The sequence below is a fragment of the Alosa alosa genome, chromosome 2 (assembly GCF_017589495.1).
Source record: "Alosa alosa isolate M-15738 ecotype Scorff River chromosome 2, AALO_Geno_1.1, whole genome shotgun sequence".
NCBI classification, from domain to species: domain Eukaryota; kingdom Metazoa; phylum Chordata; class Actinopteri; order Clupeiformes; family Clupeidae; genus Alosa; species Alosa alosa.
The window spans coordinates 6868287-6889905 of record NC_063190.1 but is presented as its reverse complement, the minus strand read 5'-3'; the positions used below and the strand labels follow the sequence as shown (position 1 = coordinate 6889905).

The window sequence follows — 21619 nt, the reverse complement described above, 5'->3', positions numbered from 1 at the left end:
GGGGGAGGGTAACTTTAACAGCTGATAAACCTTAATTTAGCAGTAACTCAGGAAGGGTATCATACCAAAATGTTATCTACAGACATGGATCTTTTAAAAAATTATAAGTAACCTTTGCCACCTTGAGTGGTACAAACATCTGGTCTTACCCATGGACTAATAGGCCAGAGCAACCTTTTCTCATTTATCTTCCCTTGATATGTATCTGAACGTAGATGTCTCTCTGAGTACTGACATGCAGTCTGATTTTTCAATTTATATCAGATCAAATGTGTTTTTGCCTTTCTGCTATCATTAGCTGCAAGCTCCAAGGCAGCTTCCCTGCACTGGACAGGTGGCGGGCTACTGAGTGTGCTTCTGCTGGGTATGGTACCTGCTGCCTACATGTACCCAGGTCCAGTAGTGGACTATACTGTGGCTGCAGCTCTCACTCTTCATGGCCACTGGTAAGGCAGACAATATTCATATCCAGTTCATTTGTTTACAACATTTAAGTGTTTATCGTGATTGTCGGTACTCATTTTCCCTGTTAAATTTGTACACATTGCTGTGCAATTTTGATATGTTGTGTATAATCTCATGACAAATGGAAACCTGTATGTTTTCATTTATTTGAAAAAGTTGGCCTTGGTGGGTAATATGCTGTTCCAATTCCACATTAGTGAAATTGACTTAACTACATCCGTTGTTGAAAAATGGTGGTCTGGTCACCGTGGGCAAGCGTTTAGCTTTCTGTTGAATAAATGTGACTTATCTTTTTTACTCCGTGGATACTTGTCTGCAGGGGATTGGCCAAATCCTAACGGACTATGTTCATGGTGAGACAAAAATCAAGCTTGCCAATGCCGGTTTATATACTTTATCCATGGTCACCTTTGCTGGGTTGTGCTACTTCAACTACAAAGATGTGGGGATCTGTAAAGCCATAGCCATGCTGTGGCGCATCTAGGGCACCTTTAGCCAGAAGTGATTGTTGACTGTGTCCTCTCTGGACTCACAAATGTTTCAGCTAATGTCATGCACAACTTCTTATTCAGTCATCAGTCATCTTATTTTCTGTCAGGTGGTGATTTAGATGACTAATTTATCTGTATTTGTGTCATGGGTATGCATGCACTATAGGGCATCTAATTTATTGTATAATATATTGTCTATATAAAAAAACAAAAATCTGTTTTTTGTTTATTATTGTCATGCACAAACACTTTCTTTGTCTCACAAACACATGCCTTTATAGTTGTATCTCTGTCACAGTTGCCTAATAAATGGCTAGCCCAATACTGGGGTTTTTAAATCTCCAAATGGCGAAGCATTCAAAAAACAATTAGGCTATATGAAATGTATTGCATGCTTTCCTTTGTCTTTTTTTGTCTATTCACATGCAATGTAGTGAACAGATTTTAAACACTTGGTTCTTTCGGCTCATACACACAGTTGCGTGCGTTGCATTGCTGGAGACGCATCCCGTTCACTTTACATGGGCTTACGTCATCCGTTGCCTCATCAGTTTATGAAGGGAATATGGACTGATTCATCGTCCCTCACATTGCCCATAAGGGTAGCATTTATTAAAAGGGACTTACAAGGAAATATCTAAGAACTCATACTTGACTTATGCCATTTATTTATTGTCCAATAAAGCAAATAAATATGTACTTAAAAATGTGCTGTGCCAATTTTTTATTGAGATGAACATGACTATATGACTTCAGTGTAGTCTATACACAACAAATGATGACAAGATGAACAATAATGGTACACTCAGTTCACTTGATATGTGAATAACTATAAACCAGACTCCCTTCTTACCTTGCCAAAGGTTCCAGAGACAGTGGTGTTCAAACCAATTTCTGATTTCCTATCAGAACAATCTCAGTGTTTCCCACAGAATGAAATTATATTTGTGGTGGTAGGTTTGCAGAATTAACTTGAATACAACAGTTTTTTAACAAATTAAGCAGGCGTGGTTATGGCAGCTAACCAGATTTAAGCACAATTTAGTACAACTTGGAAAATCATTGTGTGGTGGTCAATGTTGATATTGTGGTGGGCCGCCACAAATAAGTCAATGTATAAGAAACACTGAATCTAGGCTACTTACTAGAGTAGACCCTAAGAAGTCTGATTTCAGGAGCAGTCATTCTACCAAACCTCCTCTATTTTCTGTGACTGAAGCAATATGCTCACTCTCCTTCATGCAGCACCCATCAACGTTACTTCCTTAGGGAAGGTTACTCTGCATATAAAAGCACTATAAATGAAAGTGACTTGACTTGCCACCAACGTCATAAAAATCTGCACGTTTTAAACCCACCAATGTAATAAAGCAATAAGTATTAGCCTACGTTTTTAGGACATTACAAAACAAATGAACAAATAATACAATTTTTTAAAAAAAATCCAGATTTGGCTAACATGATGTAGGCCTATGTGCAGCTTTATTTTCTGTTGACATGAAGCGCACTCCGTGACAACAAGGCCATGTGGTGGCTTTGTTTATTGAGAATGTATAGAATATTATGATGAGCTACACAGAACAGCAAAAGCTTTTTAGTCTGAAGTTGACGACAGCTGGAATGGGTAAGTGCCCCACAAACTAGCTTGTTTAAAGAAATGACACGACTAAATGGCCGAATGTAGGCCTATATTTTAATTATTAACTTTCACACAGTTGCCCCACGCTAGAAATGGCCGAGATGTAGGCTAAATTAAGTTTGAGGATGGTGGTGGCCATCTCTGTGATGCGTAGGATCAATGGTATAATCCCCACATACACATTGAAAAATACACCTTAATTACTGCTTTTAGTTTATTCTGAGCTGGCTCTTGAGCTTAGAATTTCATTATAATTAATTTTATGAATAGGACAATAAAACTACTTGAACCTGAACTCTGATTAATGGTTGAATAGCCTATTAAATAGGAAAATGCTTCTTTTACATTTTGTGTATAGGGTTTACAGGGGTGCCAATAATTCTGGAGGGTGCTGTATTTTTTTTGCTCTGTGGTCCATATGTTATACAACATGTATTTATAGTTGAAGGTTTTTCTTGGAAGCACATGTTATTCTTCGAAACACAAACATTATGCTCATAAGTAATTCTAGCAAAGTGCAGTGGCACTGAGGGTATGTGATTGAGTCGTATGGGCTTGTTGGAAATGGAAATTGTGGACTAATGTGAAAAAAGCACAAAAAACAACAACAAACCTATAATAAATTAGCCTATGTTATAATAAATAGGTGCCTTCACTAAAGTGTGACATCACGTTTCCGTAGAAACCCATATTTTCTGTGTCCGAAGCCCTGGTTGACAATGTCTATGGGCAACACTGACTTGAATCAGAGACACCTGTCTGATTTCCAGTCAGTCACATGTGAAAAGGCTTTCTTTGGGCCTTGTTACTTCCATTTGTGGACGTGCCACTTCACTTAAAACCAAATATAAATGCCACATGTTTCTTGACTCATTCTACTCTAATTTGTGTGAGAAAAGGCTTTCTATGCAAATGCGTGTATAGGGCAATTCCATGAAAAACCGTCACAGCAAATTAGGCTCATTTGTGTTTAAACTAATCTTGATCCCCTTTGCTTCCGGAATCCTCCTTGTGAGCCCCAGACATAGAGGACCACTGTCTGTGGACCTTAGTTGTTCATCACGTTTCAGTAGCCTAGCCTACTGGTAGTGGTATAGCAATGCTCTGGATTTCATCCACTTCTGGCATAATACATTCAGTGATCAAATTCAGTAAATACATGAACTGAATGGGAAATTCAATTTTGTGTTTGTATTATTGCTGCTGTATTTTTTAAACATAACTGAAATATAATAAGCACATGCACTGTAGTGTGTGTAAAGCCAGTTTTCATCCAAGAGTAGCATAGTCACTGACTTTGGACTAACTGTTCAGCTTGTGTCCGCTAGAGGCTGTTAGTGGAGGGCCTCCCTAGCCCCTCCCCTCCTTGGCTCTGCCCTCCCCCTGGGACATTATGTAACATCTCTGCCTGGGTCTGATTACTGAGCGCGGAATAAGTGCAGGCACCAGCTCTGTTTCCCTGTCACATTCAAAGAGGACGTGGGTGTCGAAATACAGTTGCCACTCATACCTACCACAAGATGTCCTGTACTAAGATCCAGACCTCGGGTAAGACTGACCTTGTTTTGTCCATCATCACCATTTTACCCTGTAAACAGCCTCTCGTGCACTTGCATGATGTGAAGCCAGCAGCTGTGTAAGCTACGCTTGAAAAGGAAATAGTGCAGCTCATGCTGATTACACTCGTCGCAGCGTCAGTACAGAAAGACCCCAGGTGGTGTTTAGGTGGCTGTCATTTATGTCCATTGACTTGATATGTGGCGTGCCCTTTTGCAGGACAGTTTTTCTATGTCTGATTTTATATTTGAAATGTTCAAACTGCTTTTTTGTTTCATGTTGGTGACCTATTTAAAATATAGAGGGAGTGCTCATGATATCACAGGAGCATAGTCACCATTGTTACATCCACTGAGCGTTAAAGGCATAGACATAATATCCAAAGACGCCGCATCGACCGCTACTCCTTACTAGCGCTGACGAGATTTGGAGCCGCCATCTTGGACCGGTCATCCACTCCACTCAGTGTAATCTGTTTGGCCGGTGAGATGAGCTGTCAGCGCACTTAATTAATCATATCTCACTGAATACCGAACAGATTCTCACGCGGTTTTTTTTGCTGCAAAGGTCATACATGTAGCTATGATACAGGACACATGATTTAGCGTATTTTAATATTCATAGTGGGTTTAACAGTAATAGAATATTCTGATATATGATATAAAGTGACCTGACGTCCGATATTAAAACTGGGAACATAATCCATGTTTGACAGCATAGACAAAACTAGTTTGATACAAGTTTAATGAGTTAAATATAGTTCACAGTTGACCGAAAAGTTCCATCAACAGCATTATTCACAGTCCACAGAAAGGTTCCATAAACATTTAAGTGAGATCAGTGCCATTCAGACATCAGAGGGGTATTCCAAGTAGGCCTATGTGGTTTAGTGACAAACTTGGGTAAATTGACTCAGAATAAGTTGTAAACCTCCCAGTAGAAAAGCTGTATGATACAGGAAACATGGTTGTGTGTATTTTAATATTCATAGTGGGCTTAACAGTAATAGAATATTCTGATATATGATATTATAAAGTGAGGACATCCAATATAAAAACTGGGAACATAACTAATCCACTTTTGACAGCATAGACAAAAACTGGTTTGATACAAGTTTTAATGAGTTAAATTTACAGAAAAAAATCCATTAACATTTTCAGTTCAGTGCCATCAAAAATAAAGTGATGAACAGACATTGGTGTGGCATAAAGGAAATGGAGTAACTGGGTTCAATATCAACAGCATTTTGTTAGACAAGTTCCATAAATATTGTAAAGTGCAAGTTTGTAGGTTTGTTTCTGATCCTTAAAAAACAGACATTGGTTTGGCATAGTAAGTGTAACAGTTCATCAATTCAAGACAAAAGGTGACTTGTCACTTGTACAGTGTCAATGGGTTCATCAACAGCATCTGTTATTTACAGTTCACAGAAAGGTTCCAGCCCCAATGAAGAGATTAAATAAAAGGAATTAAGAAACATTTTAGAAACTGCTAAGATCAACCCGTTCATTGCAATCAGTAAAGAATCAGGGGAGTGTCTTCACAGGCTCAGTGAGACAGAGTTACCGTCATGCAGTTGGTTCTATGATTTCAACAACTGGTGCATGTCATTTTGTATGTTCCCCACCTTGCTAAAATTGCTTGGATACACTTTGGCTGAGAACAAAAGTGCTTCAGACAGCAGGTGGGCAAATAAGATGGCATAGTAAACTGGGTAAACTCCATAAAAGAGGACTGAGTCAACCAGGCGATGGGAAAATGGGACACAGAGTGGCGAATGCAGGTGATGAAGGTGGAGCTCATAAATCAAACATTCAGTCACAGTGTAGCAGATGCCCTGCAGTACTGCAATGAAGAGCTGCACCTTCCTCAGTTCCAGGGGTGTGAGGAGACCGTTCAGTTCATTCACAGTCTTCTTGAACAAGGCAGTTGTTCTGGAGAGATACAAAATAATAAATAAATGAATGAAAAGGAATTTGAGAGGCATCTTATTCTTGTTAGGGTAAATGACATGTGAATAATACAGTGTTGGGCAAGCTACTTGAAATTTTAGTGAGCTAAACTATCAGTTACTCTGCCATGAATAAAAAAGCTACACAAAACTACCACCCAGTCAAATGTATTAGTAGCCTAACACAAACACAGCAGTAGGCTAGTTCACTACATAGGAAGCTACTTTAAATTGTGCTAATTTCACATGACAAGAAAAGTGTAGCTTGTCTGGCTAAGCTACTTGATAAATAAAGAAGTTGAGCTATTGAAAAGTTACTTTATTCAGGAAATAGTGAGGCTACCACCAACACACTTAGGCTACAAGTAGCAGCTAGCGATTGCCCAATAGGCTAGTCTGTGCCACTTGTGTAAATTCGCCGCCAAATCTAGTATGATTTATTTCTACAATAGCCTTCTTGTGTCAGTTGTAATCTAAGTCAGTGTTATGGAATATGACTTATCAAGTCTCAGTTCATAGCCGGGTGAACACCGAGTAAACATAGCCTAGCTAGATGGCTACGATTTTCATACAGTAATATCAAAGATTGCTCCTTTATGTTAAATCTTACTTGTGAAAAGTAAATCCCCCGAGTATGGTCCGCCGATTTGAGAAGGAACATGCTGCACAGTGCTGTCATCTTCTGTCTTCTGCTGCAACACAACGAGGAGTATGACCGGTCCAAGATGGCGGCCGCATTTCTTGTTTCCAGCAGCCAATGCGGCGTCTATGTATATTATGTCTATGGTTAAAGGAACCATATGTAAGATTGTGGCCAAAACTGGTACTACAATCACTTTCAAATTACTGTAGAGCGGTGTATCCCCTCCCCCTCCGCCCTGACTCGAGGTTGCCAACCCACATGCCGAAAGACTATGACTTTGTTATTAGTAGATAAGTGGAGAGTGGCGCATCAGGCCAAAACACAACATGACATGACAAAACACAACATCAACATCAGTTGAGGGCTGCAATAATATCCTGGCCGGTCTACTATTGTCAGTGATATAAGTATTTGAAATGAACATGATTTCTTAATGTCTAGTGACATATCAGGGCCATTTTATGATTAATTGAAATACATTTCTTACATACGGTTCCTTTAACATAAAAGATTTCAGAGTTGTGAACTTTGCACTACCCACTTATGATGATTGTTTATTGTGCTTTTGCTTGGCATGAAAGCTATATGTGTGCTACTTTAGGATGCTTGGTATGAAAATATAACCAAAATGACAAAGGCTAATGCACAGGGCAGCATTATTTAGACAGTGCGTGCATTTGTGTACTGACATGCAGCAACAGTACCAGTGTCTCTAGAGAAGTCCATGTCATTGTCCATGAGTTTCATAGTCAAGACATAGTAAGTCACAACAATTCCTCCATGGTCTTCAAATAATCTTTATTCTGACATATGTTGCTGTTCCTGACTGTTCCCATGACAACCAGAATAGCATCATTAACGAGTGTAAACCCCTTTAATTGTCACTAAAGGCTACACTGTTACTATGAAGCCAGACCATGTGTCTTTTTTCCCATCTGTAGGAGAGGACCACTGTAAGCTTCCCTGTCAAGCAGACAGGCATGGATTGCAGAGCATTGCAAATCTTGTGTGCTCAGTGGAGGAGATACCAGAGCCCATCTCCACACAAGTGAAGGGAACCATCCCTACCTGGATTCGAGGGAACTTTCTCCGCAATGGACCAGGGAAATTTGAGTTTGGCAATGAACAGTAAGGAGTCAGAACCCAATGCATTCCTTGTTATTCGTGTGCCTATTAACATATATATTATAACTTTTGTCATGTAGCCTAGCCTCTATTTCAAGGTACAGTAGGCCTATACCTCAGGCTCATCATCATGGGCTAATTTTACATTATGCATTATGTAATTAATTTCAGCCGAATTCCAGCCGTGGAGATATCCTTTAACGCCACTCCTTTCATATTGCTTAAATCAGACATGTCAAAGTCAAGGCCCCCGGGATGATATTTGATTAGTATTAGAACCGGCCCGCAGCCACCGGCTGCTGTTTTGCACGCACCAATACTCCATTTCCCACAATGCAATGGTAGCCCACGAACTCACTGCGGCGCCGCAAGTAAGAGCTACACAGTCCCGCCCACAGCCAAAATGCGGTTAGGTGCCGGATGTAAGATTCCCATTCATTTGTCCCATTAACGTTTGGAAAAATCCATATCTAAAGAATTTTACAGCATGTCTTAGGCTAACCAGCTACGGCATAACTCATAAGCATACAACATATAATTTCGAGTGAAAAAACGAAGAGAAAATCCAAAAATAGGTACAAGACTGTGTACATATTTTCATTTCCGAGTGAAGGAACTACTCATCCCATAAACCACCGCACCTCACTGAATAATATAGGCAAAATCGGCGCAATTTATTTTGCCATTTCCAACCGGCGACCGCACGCGAACCCTTTCCTCCAAACAGTGATTTTTATATAGTGAATGTGCAGTTAATAGCAGTTATTTCAGGAGTAATCGTGTAAATAATAGTGTTTTGATATTGAATTTTATATTTATCATCGTGTATTTTATATATATTGTGTGTGTGTGGCGGTTAACGTGGCAGTGCTTCGTAACGTTACCAGACTCATCCTATGCCGTCATCACTGCTCAGTCGGGCTGATGCATGGACTGGTGCATGGTCTGCTCTTGGACCACCATATTCAGGGTGGGATATGTGTAGACAACGGCCATATTGGCGTGACAAACTAGCCCCATCAGAGAATGTCTAATAGGAAGAGAATTGGCACTGTCTGGTTACTTCCGGTTTCTGGACTGGTTGCATTTCCTCCTCAGATTCCACTTGGAGGGCCGAAGGCGGTGCAGAATGCATGGAGGTCTATGGAGCTTTACCCCTCAATATCCACTTTTCTCTGGATATAATTTTTTGAGTAGTAATTTGAATGTTGCATTCGCTAGGAGAGGCAAAGAAAATACACACTGTTGATTGTTATATATTTTGAAGTCACGTAAGTCTTCTAAAAAGCCTTTCAAATATGTCAATGACGTCATTCATTAGCACAATGCTAGCGTGATATGGGCAACAACGACCCAACCTGTAAGAAATGAAATGAATTCAACTTTAGATCTTAAATCTATATTGAACCTGCATAAACTACAATAAAATCTACGATTCTTCTACGACAAGCAGGTGAAAGAGATACATTTAGCCGTCTAGCTCCATAGACCCCCATTCAACCTGCACTCTCCCGCGATCACCCCCAGTGGAATTCTAATGGAACTGCAACCAATGTCGATACAATGAGGCTTAAAGGTGCGATTTGTAGGATTGTTACCGAACATTCTGTTGGCCAAAATCAAAACACTGGTGAATGTTCTCAAGACTACCAGACACGAGCCTCTTCTGGGTTGCCAGATGTAATGAAGACTTAGCTAACGTTAGTTGACCTGCAGCTGCTTTAACGTTTCTCCAACCATGACCCAGCTACACATTACGGAAACAGTGAAAACAAAAAATACCTCTCTAACCAACGTAACATATGTAGCTGAAGTTAGCGATAAAAGGTGCCGGCTGACGTCATCCGGGAGCTCGCTCGTTCGCTCGCTCACTTGCTTTTGGGATTTTGCTTGGGGTTGCCGCTGCCATGCCACGCTACGCCGCTCCGCTGCTTCACCAAGCCACGCATTCCAGCAGTTTTGTCTCCGACGCTCCTGCCTGCTCCAAAAATGCCTTAGTTTTTGTTCTATAATACTTTTTCTTATATTTTTGTAAATAAATATTTTTGCATTGATCCTCCGCAGTAGTTTTTGCCATCTCCTATCATTTGCTCATGTCCCACAAAACCCCTAGACAGTGGGACGTGACAGTTGTCAAATAAGCCATTACTTCAATTCATCGTGTTTCCTCACTCTCTGACAACATATGGTGATCATTTTTGGAATGGTTATTGTTTATTTTCCATTATTTCCTACATACTGGACCTTTAATAGGAAGTGCCAAGGCTCTCCGTAGACGGGCTCTGTCCCCATGCATTTCTATGGAGTATTTTTTGAGTGCTGTGTCTCCTCATTAGAAAGTCTCTGGCTTAACTCACAACTTTGTAGGTCTTGTCCCTCATGCTGGCCCTTACAAAACCCACAAACTGACTCTCGGACACACAACAGTCAATAATGTGACCCGATTTAAAGTGGCGTTCACACTTTGGACACTCACTAAAACATAATATATTTCATACCTGTGTTGCAGCATGTAGGCTAATGTTAGCTGCATTATGTAATAAAGGTGTTTAAGTCGTGATTCACTCGGATCTTTCACCCGTGTCTTTAAATTAACCCATGAGTCGCGAGTCTCTAGTATCATTAACTCCGATCAGTTGAGTCCTACTACAATTCAATCTAAAACGATAAACCGCGCCACACACAAACCTCTTGCAACATTAGCTAGCCTCCTAGCCCTAGCCATCGTGGCTGCCAAAATGTAACAATTTAGGTAGGCAACCACAACTCCACAAATTTACTCAAGCGACTGGTGAGCAGGCAGTCGAGATAACTGGTTAACTTCCATAGAGCGGAAACATTGCAGACTCACAGACCATGAGACTCAGATTGGAGCGGCTGAGTAGCAATCCGGGTTAGTCGGATCAGCCGGCCGGTTAGGCTACGTTGATTACGAGTCAGTCGAATCAGCAGGCTACGTTGTCATGAGTGGATCTGCGGGAGCGAGTAGCCTAGCTCCTCCTCGAGGTGAAAAGCAATTCCACAACAAAAGCCATTTTTCCACTTCTGAAATAACATTCAATGTTCTATATGTAGCCTAGACATAATTAGATTTGGTGTATAGATGTAGCATATTAAAATGCAATTAGGTCGTGCAGACAGTCCGAACTGCACACTCATGGAGCTGCTTGAGTATCTACCTGGGTCAGTCGAATCAGCCGGGCGGTCGGTTACGTTGTTATGAGTCGCGAGTCAGCGAATCAGCCCGGCTACGTTGTCATGAGTGGATCTTTAGAGCAGCGAGTAGCCTAACTCCTCGTCAAGGTGAAAAACAAATCCACAACAAAAGCCATGCTTTCACTTCTGAAATAACATATGTTCTGCACGCATAGCCTACTATAAAATGCAATTAGGTCGCAAAGACAGTCCGAAACATTGCAAGCTCTGTATGGAGTTGCTTGAGTAGGCTACCTGAGTCAGTCGGATCACCCGGGCGGGCGGGTTACGTTATCTTGTTATGAGTCTTGCGGAGTCAGCCAATTAGCCGGGCTAGGTTGTCATGAGTGGATCTTTAGGGGCGAGTAACTCCTCGTCAAGGTGAAAAGCAAATCCACAACAAAGCCATGCTTTCACTTCTGAAATAACATATGTTCTGCACGATAGCCTACTTTAAAATGCAATTCGATTGCGAAGACAGTCCGAAACATTGCAAGCTTTGTAAGGAGAGTAGGCTAGCCTACCTGGGTCAGTCGGATCAGCCAGGCGGGCCCAGTTCACGTTGTTGTTATGAGTCGCGAGTCAGCGAATCAGCCGGGCTACGTTGTCATGAGTGGATCTTTAGAGGAGCGAGTAACTCCCTCGTCAAGGTTAAAAGAAAATCCACAACAAAAAGCCATCGTTCACTTCTGAAATAACATATATTCTGCACGATAGCCTATTTTAAAATGCAATTAGGTCGCGAAGACAGTCCAAAACATTGCAAGCTCTGTATGGAGTTGCTTGAGTAGCCTACCTGGGTCATTTGGATCAGCCGGGCGGACCGGTTACGTTATGTTGTTATGAGTGCGAGTCAGTCGAATCAGCCCGGCTACATGAGTGGATCTGTAGGCGGCGAGTAGCCTAGTTTCTACTGTGTCAAGGTGATAATAATAATAGGCCTAATGAGAATAGTAGTAATAATAATAATAATAATAATAATAATAATAATAATAACAACAATAATAATAATTTATTCACTGCAGGGCATTTCTACGTTCCTGTAGCTATGTCTACATTGAAAGTCAATTGCTTAGGCTAGGTTAAGACAATAAATAAACAGTCTGGCTCAAACTGCTTTCTTTCCGTTGAGTGGGTGGAGGTTTTGATGCTATTATATTAGGCTATTTTATATTATATTATATTATATTATATTATATTATATTATATTAGGCTACCTAACAGTATAGCCATGATTAATAGTAATATTAGTTGCCTAGTAGCAGCCTATAATACTTATTAGAATAGATTCCTAGTACCCTACTATTAGTAGTAGTGGTAATAAACATTGTAGCAGAGTAGCATTAGACCTAGGCAAACTTTTCTATTGTTAACAAAACAACAACAAATAATTAATTATTATAATATAGGCTACCCTCTCTGTCAATAAGATCAAAGTTTCTGAACATGAGCACCAAAAAGATGAACAATGTGTGGATGCACTTTGACCAGGAGAGCAAAACTCTAAAGGCTAAATGCAAGTGCTGCAAAAACCTGGTTTCAAATCATGGAGGATCCACATCCAACATGAGAAGGCACTTAACAAAATGAAGCACCCCACGGCACTGCTTGAACGTAGGACTGAATCAGGATTGACTCAAGTGACTTAAGTGACTCGTTCAACCCGGATCAGTTTAGTGAGTGACTCAGAATAACCCGGATCCTTAAAAGGAATCGAGTTTGACAGGCCTATTATGTAATGACATTAGGGGTGTGACTTTCGAAACCGACGTCTCGAATCAGTGTCGAGGCTTCGAAGCACAAGTGTTTCGAAACACTGCTTCGAAACGTGGTTCAAAACAGCCATGTCATGTGACCACTGCTTCGAAACATCGTTAAAAATCCCCATGTCATGTGACCAAAGTTAAGTGAACCTTCGGTGCATTTCACCGGTGTCGGCAGGCGTGCCCGCGCGTTCAATTAATAGTGTAGCTTTCTCTTAAGCAATAACCATGATGGTGTAGTGGTTAGTGAGGGTGTTTTTTGCACGGTAACCCAGGCTGCTCAAATGTGGTTCGATCCTCGTTTGATTTGTAAGGTATTGTTTCAGATCGTATCTGTTTGTTTTCTTACTTCACCATTAATCACTCAGTTTCAACTAAACCCTCAGAAGAGTCAGAGTTTTAATGGACCCTTTCAAGAGAGTTCCATTATCAGCATCATAGTTGGCCCCACAAGACTTCCGTTTTAACATTCCATATGTTATCTTAATGCAGAGGAAGTAGATTGGGGCCCAAATAGAACGTTCAAGCATTGTTTTTGTTTTTATTGTTGCAAGGGTCTATAAGAAGAAAGTGATTTAGAGAACACATAGTGGCAGCAATAAGATTCTACTTATTGTGACTTCATGTGGTCTCCCATCCAGTAAATGACCAACGGCATGCTGCTTAGCTTTTGACAAAGACGGAACACAGGTAACACAGCGAGCCACGAACTTTAAAGACTACATCTCCAATACGAAGCATTTGACAGATTTGTTTCACCCTAAACAGTTCTGAGGTGTCGGAATTGTTTCAAAGCTTCGGCACAATTCACCCCTTGCAGACACGTGACTTAAGTCACGTGACGGCTCCATGCTGGACGGCAAAAAGATGGGAGACGGACGGCAAATTACATTGTCATAAAGATTATGATGAACTGAACACCATTACTATAACATCTTTGTAGTTCAATGTATTGCTGTTTGGGGTCTGATAGTCAAAGAAGATGCCAGTGGTGTTGTTAGATGAAATGGGTCATGATCGCAAATGTAAAGTTATTAAAACTGGTGGTAACATGAACACCCATAAGTATTTCTGGACTAAAATATTGCAAAGCGATTTGGTTACTTTATTTGTCTTGCTTTTATCAGTTGTAACATAGTCAAAACGTTAAGAATGTCATATCAGAACATGAAATAATAACTAGCTGCCACACTTAGAAGCTATTTCACGTTTATCGTAGCTCATAGTGCTAGGGCTAATGCAACTCGTCAGTTTGTACGTTGCCCAGCGAATAAACTTACTTCTTACATGTTTTAAGTTAAAGAATTGAAAGAAATAGGAAATAAAAAAAAAACTTGAACGGTATTATCTGTTTACATGCCGATCTTGCCAAAGACTTTGCCTAAGTGCTATCTGCCGTCCTGTTCAGAGTCTATGGTTGCTATAGCAACCGCTGCTGTGCTTCATACAGTGAGGAGATAAGCATGCAATTGTGGTTGAAATACTCCCGAAACACAAAGAAAACAAACCAAAATATATCTATGCAAGAACATGGGATGTTGTTGTATTCCAAACAATAAGCCAACAGTCATGGAAGGGCATTACTACGGTTAAATCTCACTATAATCTCCTAGCTGTGCGATATGTCCCATTACAACCCATTGATTTGATTCGTATTCTTGCCGTCCACTAGGCTATTTTGCTGTGGCGCGAACAAAACGTGACGTCACTTGCAAGGGGTGAATTGCTTCAAACGTTTCAGTGTTTCATAAAGCCTCGCTTTGCCCATCCCTAGATGTCAGGTAACGTTACGAAGCACTGCCACGTTAACCGCTTTCACACACACACGGTATAAAACACACGATGATAAATACAAAATTCAATATCAAAACACTATTATTTACACGATTACTCCTGAAATAACTGCTATTAACTGCACATTCACTATATAAAATCACTGTTTGGAGGAAGGGTTAAGCGTGCTGTCGCCCGGTTGGAAATGGCAAAATAAATCGTGCGATTTTGCCTATATTATTCAGTGGTAGGCGGTGGTTTATGGGATGAGTAGTTCCTTCACTCGGAAATGAAAATATGTACACAGTCTTGTACCTTTGACTTTTTTTGGATTTTCTCTTCGTTTTTTCACTCGAAATGATATGTTGTATGCTTATGAGTTATGCCGTAGCTGGTTAGCCTAAGACATGCTGTAAAACTCTTTAGATACGGATTTTTCCAAACGTCAATGGGACAAATGAATGGGAATCTTACATCCGGCAACTAACCGCATTTTGGCTGTGGGCGGGACTGTGCAGCTCTATTCAATCAGGGCATATGTCAACTTTCAGCTACCCCCCTCCCCAGTTTTATGCCTGAACGCGTTCATTGAACGAAAGTTCATGAACTCGTTCATATTTTGAGCGAACGTGAACTGAACGTAGGCTACTGTATTACTACTGCCTGATGAACGTTACTGTGAACTCGTTCATTCTGGTGTCTGTGAACGGCACGCTCTTTCAGTTTAACTTCGTTGAATAGGGTGTCAGATTTCTACAGAGCCTTCCACGTGAAAACCCGGCTAAAAAACACCGTAAAAAGGCCTTAATATGGCAGCATGCAGGTCACCATAGGGAGGGAAAGTGAAAACCAGCGCCCCAAGTGCTTGCGTTCCTATCGAAGAGCAGCTCCAATGTTAAGTCCCATAGACCTATTTTTTTTTTAAATACTGTGAAGCCAAATCATCGATCTTATCCACCAAAAATATTTTTCAGTGTCTATACAGTAATAATCTTCTAACTGAAAATGTCAGACCATATTTTGCCTTATTTAAAAAAATCGAAATTGCTCCTTTTGTTTCATAAACGAACTACAAAAAAGCCACGTGACTTTACCCTTCGACGTTACTCACAGTAGCATGGTTTGTTTATTAGCCTGGTTAGCATTGCCACTTAACACTTACTGCCAGCTCTTCATGTGAGTAGAAGCACAACACCAGTTATCCAGACATAAAGGTTATCACCACGCGGTTTACATCACCTTCCGTTATTACAAAAATATGTAAGCCAGTTAAGCAAATTGCTGTATTGATCAGTTAGAGATTAAGCGCCCAAACCTGTGACGTCACATGCAACTGTAGTTTGTTATCACCATGTTACGACAAAAACTCAAAACAATTCAACTGATCCTAAAAATAAGGTATGACCACTTGAAGCAATAGAGGTGACCCCAGTGCCTAACATATGGAAGGCATTAAATTAAGATCCCAATGTGCATCGAGATATATTTTTTCTAAAAAAAAATCCCATCCCCTCCGCTAAACTCTAGGAACGCAACCACTAGATGGCGATGAGATTACTTTCCCTCTCTATTTGTCAAACTATGCAATGTGGACAATGGTCTGCAGAGTGAAATTATTCCCGGGTCATCGTCTGATAATTTGCTGCGCAATTGATCAAGGAGCCGCAGACAGAAAAAGAAAACAAACATTTCTGCAATTAGTAGGAAATACTTGTTTGGTGTCATCAAACATAGAGGCATAGAATTAAGTTAAATGGTATGGCGTTTATTCAATGCATGCGTGTGCACGTTGGTAGCAAAGCTAAGCTTCAACCTATTGGAAGGCTATTTAATTATGAAACGACATTTAATATAACAACGTGGATTTATGCAACTTCCATAAAAAACAGAGCACAGACTATATAAAACACTGTTTGGCATTACGTATTAAAGTCAGCCAAAAGCTATTAATTATTCTTAGTTTAAAATAGTTAAAGATCTCCAGATCAGTGATTTACGCATTATCTGATCCACCATTTACCATTCACAAAAGCTGGTATTGTGTTTGCTGAATCCTTACATTGAGGCATTCAAATTAAATGTAATTAAATAGCATATAAATATTCTATCAGTGTATGATGCTTGCATGAGGGAAACATCCCAAAACAACGGCACCCATATAACTGCTGTTGTTTTGAGAAGTATTTCTCATGCAAGCATCATGCAACAATGCAAAAACAATGAAACTATTGTAGGCCTAATTATATTTTACATTAGTAAAGCAGTACTCTGATGTGCATGTTTTCACAAACGTTTGTGAACAATCTTAGCACTTTAAACATTGACTGTTTTGAAGTGCATGTATAGCAATATAGTATAAAAATAATAATTGTGATATCATTATGATAATTTGATGGGGGGTGGGAGGAGGGGTTCATGGGTTCATGTAGGTGGGCCCTATGACCCCAAAGTATGCCTTGACTGGGCCTCAGGTCAAAAAAGTTTGAGAAAGGCTGATGTAGACGGCAAAGCAGCAAGGAGGCATCGTATGATCATTTAAACAAGTTGTATGACAAGGTCGGTGAGGATGGGAAAAATCGTACATTTCTGTGCAAACTTTGCCCGCACTTCAGTCACAGTCATTATTCATTTAATCATTAAATAAAATACAGTACACGTCTTGGTTCAATATGTTTTAATAAACATTGAACCAATCCGGCCCTCGGCTGGTAGCAAATTTGTTTTTTTGGCCCTCTAATGTATTTGACTTTGACATCCCTGGCTTAAATAGTGCATAATGAATAGTGTGAACACTATTCAAACAAAAAACATATAGAATCCTCTATCAGAAATAATGGTCTGCAAATGAAAGCTAATTTGACCCATTCTTTTTAGGCTCCCATTATCTGACTGACCTCTTTTTCTGTTCACTTTCTCCCTGCAGCTACAACCACTGGTTTGATGGGATGGCTCTCATGCACCAGTTCAAGATCGAGGATGGGCAGGTGTCCTACAAGAGCCGATTCTTGCGCAGCAATTCATACAAACAGAACAGCGAACATGACCGCATCATGGTTTCAGAGTTCGGCACGGTGGCCTTGCCTGACCCCTGCAAGAATATCTTCCTACGCTTTCTCTCCCGCTTTGAATGGATCAGTGAGTGATGACATTGCATTTGCTACAGAATAGGTTATTTTCTGTTATGCCCAATGGGGCTTATTCTATTGCCCAACTGTGTTGTTGAATATTGCAGATGTTAGTGTCATTGTGATCTTAATTGTTTTGTCAGTGAGTGGTACAGAATAGGAGTATGTTTCCCCAAGGCCTTCATTTTCATCATCATATGTTCCAGCCAATACTCAAATCCTGAAAATGTCCTATAAGTCCTGTGTTAGGCCTTTCAGGTTTTGCAAAATTCTTGCTCTAGCTTGGACAATGACTATACACAGTCCTGATTCTGTTGTGATTCAAGGCAGAATTTCTCAGACTACTTAAACTGTAAAAAAATGTTTTGGGCACAATAAATCTTAAGTACATGCATTCTAAATAACACCTAGCCTGGGTGTTCCCATGCTGCCTGGCGCGCGATTTGATTCACGCTGCTAAGGCAGCCTGGAGACCATGGAGCAAATTTTCGCCTGAGATAGGGAACCAATCACAGAACAGGTGGGAAAGCAAGACGATGATGAGCTATGCACAGACGCATTTGATAGACATCCGTGGCACCCAATAAACGGATCTGGGCATTTTTTTCAAATACGAGAAAATGAACGTTTGGTTCTCAGACCACGTCTCATTGAGAAGTGGTGGCGCTAGCCAGGCTAGATAACACCACAAGCCTGAGAAGAATTTCCATGTCTGTGGGACACAGAGGGAATCTGTTAAATCCTCACTTTCATGCTGATTGAATCGTGACCATATGTGGGTTTTGGATTTAATTACCTTCTGAATAACCTAATTTCAAAGGAATTCAAAAGCGTGTGTGTGTCCAATACATTTTTAGAAGATTTTACAGAGACAAAAAATTGTGGAGACAATCTCCTGACTGAAACATTTGCTGTTGCACAAGCAATAATAAATAACAGACCACAACTTGGAATCTTGTCAGACCTCCATGTTGCAAGGACACGTGTACAGTTACGTACAACCTCACAATAGAAGAGGAGAAGGAAAGAGGATTTCCTTACAGGATTTCTCTTAAAATATATCAGTGTCATATGGAGGCCCATTCTCAGTTGTTTGTGAGGTTAAATTAAAGCATAACACCAGAGTAAAAACAACCTAGGGTCTTTTTACAGTAGTTAATAAGTTCAAAGTTTGATTGAGAGCCCAATTACGTTAATTGGTGGAGTTTTGAGCAAGACCGTGGGGGTGTAGTGATATGGCCTTCCTGGGCAGATTTAATTAGGATGTCTCTTATGGGGGGAGCCAGTGTTTCCCACAGAATTGAATTCTATTTGTGGTGGTAGGTTTGCAGAATTAACCTGAATGCAACAGTTTTTAACAAATTAGTGCAGTGTGGTTATGATTCTAACCAGATTTAAGCACAATTTAGTACAACCAGGAAAATCATTGTGTGGTGGTCAATGTTGATATTGTGGTGGTCCGCCACAAATAAGTCAATGTATGGGAAACACTGGGGGAGCAATTACTTAGGTACACCATTTGGCGTTCTGTCTGCTTCCAATAAACATTCTGTCTCAGTCGTTTCTGTGGCTTAGACAAAGTGACAAGAGAATATTTAAAGGAAAAACACCAATATTCAACATGTGTGTAGCAACTTGTTAATAACATTTCTATGTTTTGAATCACATCATTCCATTGTGATGGAATAAAATGTCATTTTTCCTTTTCTCATCAAAGAACCAACTGACAATGCAAGTGTAAGCTTTGTCAAATACAAAGGCGATTACTATGTCAGCACCGAGACCAACTTTATACACAAGGTGGACCCTGGGACTCTGGAAACTGTTGAGCAGGTACAAATATTTACTTTTCAAAACATCAACAGAGAAACGTCAGTAGTGCTTAGGAATGTGCCATGTTAGTTTAACAAAACATTGCTCTTGTAAGGTGGACTGGAGCAAGTTCATTGCTGTGAATGGAGCGACTGCACATCCACACACTGATCCTGATGGCACAGTCTACAACATGGGCAACTCATATGGCCCAAAAGGTAAAACACAGCAGGAAAAAACCTTACAGTTTTTCACCTGATTCTTTGCTCAAAAACCCCAATCATTCCTACACAGACCATGCCATGATGATGTGCAAACCTTCGTCTACGTGAAGCGCTTTGAGTAGCCACTGTGTTGGAAAATGTGCAATATAAACTAGAAAATGAAGGAATTACCATTCCACTAATTCACCATTGTACCAATGCAAAAAGGCTTCTGTGTAAAACATTGTTTTAGTTAAAAGAAATACAAATGACATTACTTATAGTATGATTATTCAGATTACATAGACCTACAGTATTTCTGAAAACCACTTACTAGGTAGGTGTTAGTTTAGAGTATATGACAGTCAGTAAAGAAATGGTTAATTATAGTGGATGGAATCCACTATCTTGAAATCTCCTGGCTTCTTATTACTGGGGGCCAAGCAGCGAAGCATAGCTAGTTTGCAGTTTTTCCTAAATAACTACCTGAACCGTGGCACTGAGGATGAAGACATGTGTATGGTATGTTGGTCTCAAGGGCCCACATCAACCTAGCCCATAATCACTCATTTGTGATTTGCACCCCCCCCGGTAAAAAATGAAAATGCATTATCATTCTATCATTCTGCTTTAATCACCCCTATCTTCAGTTAAGATGTTCAGAACTGCACCAAATTTTATGTGTATGATTAACCTGACATCCTCTGGGGGTATGCCACGTTTCGTAGAATTTCATCCTAAAAAAATTAGGTTATATGTACATTTAGTGACTATACACTCATTGGCCTGTAGATGGTGGTGTTGAGCGAAGGGTTGCTGCAAGAGGATATTGTCTCACACGCACTCTTTCTCGCAAACACACATACATTAGGGATGGGCATGATTAATCGACGATTGATAATTGATCATTAAGAATTTCGTCGATTACGTTAATTTGTTGTCGATTAAACTAATGCAGGTTGCGTTGCGTAGTGTGTCTTGAAGTAATGAAATTAATTTCACTGTGTGGCAGCAATTAAACATTATACCAGTTTCCATTTGATTTATGAAGAGTTCATGGTGAAGTGTGGCGTGGAACCATTTTATCGTTTAAAAAAAAAAAAACGATAACGTTAGTTCACTGCAAACACTGCGATGTAATAATTGCCTACCAGTAGGGTCGGTATAGGAGCAATAGAAGACATTGTTTCGATTTAACTCAATAAAATAAGAGCTCTTCTTAATATTTTATATTGTTGGTTGGTTTAATACCTTGTTGTCAATGAAAAGTCGTTGTCCTACACCATGGGTCTCCAACACGTCGCTCTCAAGCTCAGTCGCTTGCCGTCCCCCTCTGAGCTTGCCAGAGGCTAATGCAGTAGGCCTAGGCTACTAGTACTACATTTAAACACAATTGTTTCCGCGACTGGAGGCATTCCAGCCTACGAATTTAATAAAAAAGTAAATCATGCAATTCGAACTCAATTTAGGCTACGCAATAAGGTTTCTATTACAGCACAGCGCACGTTTTGAATGAATGAAAGCGGCTGCCTTGTCTCGCAATAAACAGCGGGTGAAATGTAATAGTGAGCCATCAAATACTCCCCAGATTTCAGTGCTCATCAGTCCCAACATTGAGCAATATAATCAAACTGTCCAAAAGTAAATTAAATCCAAAACCAAACGGAAAATCTTCTGCTTTTGATAGCGGTATGCGCTCCAAACGAAACGCATGTCTCACAATAAAATGCACGTAGAAATAAAGGCCTGCTCAATATCAACTGCCCCAAATAAAGCCCCGTGCTTTGCGCAGCCTAAGTAAATAAAAGACCCCGGCCATAATCAGGATTATGCGGTAGTTATTTATTTATGAGGCTTTATTAGATAGCCTAATTAAT

At 40.2% G+C, this 21619-nt stretch overlaps 1 protein-coding gene across 1 annotated transcript in view; it reads left to right on the top strand.

Annotated features, from left to right (window-relative positions):
• Positions 1 to 4009: 4009 nt before the first annotated feature.
• Positions 4010 to 21619, top strand: part of bco2a (beta-carotene oxygenase 2a) — a 58708-nt gene continuing 41098 nt past the window's right edge. The window contains exons 1-5 of the mRNA XM_048237075.1: positions 4010 to 4143; positions 7688 to 7874; positions 17526 to 17737; positions 19445 to 19560; positions 19655 to 19757. Of these exons, the coding sequence (XP_048093032.1) occupies positions 4116 to 4143; positions 7688 to 7874; positions 17526 to 17737; positions 19445 to 19560; positions 19655 to 19757 (646 nt within the window). The 5' untranslated portion in view covers positions 4010 to 4115. The remainder of the gene's footprint in view (positions 4144 to 7687; positions 7875 to 17525; positions 17738 to 19444; positions 19561 to 19654; positions 19758 to 21619) is intronic.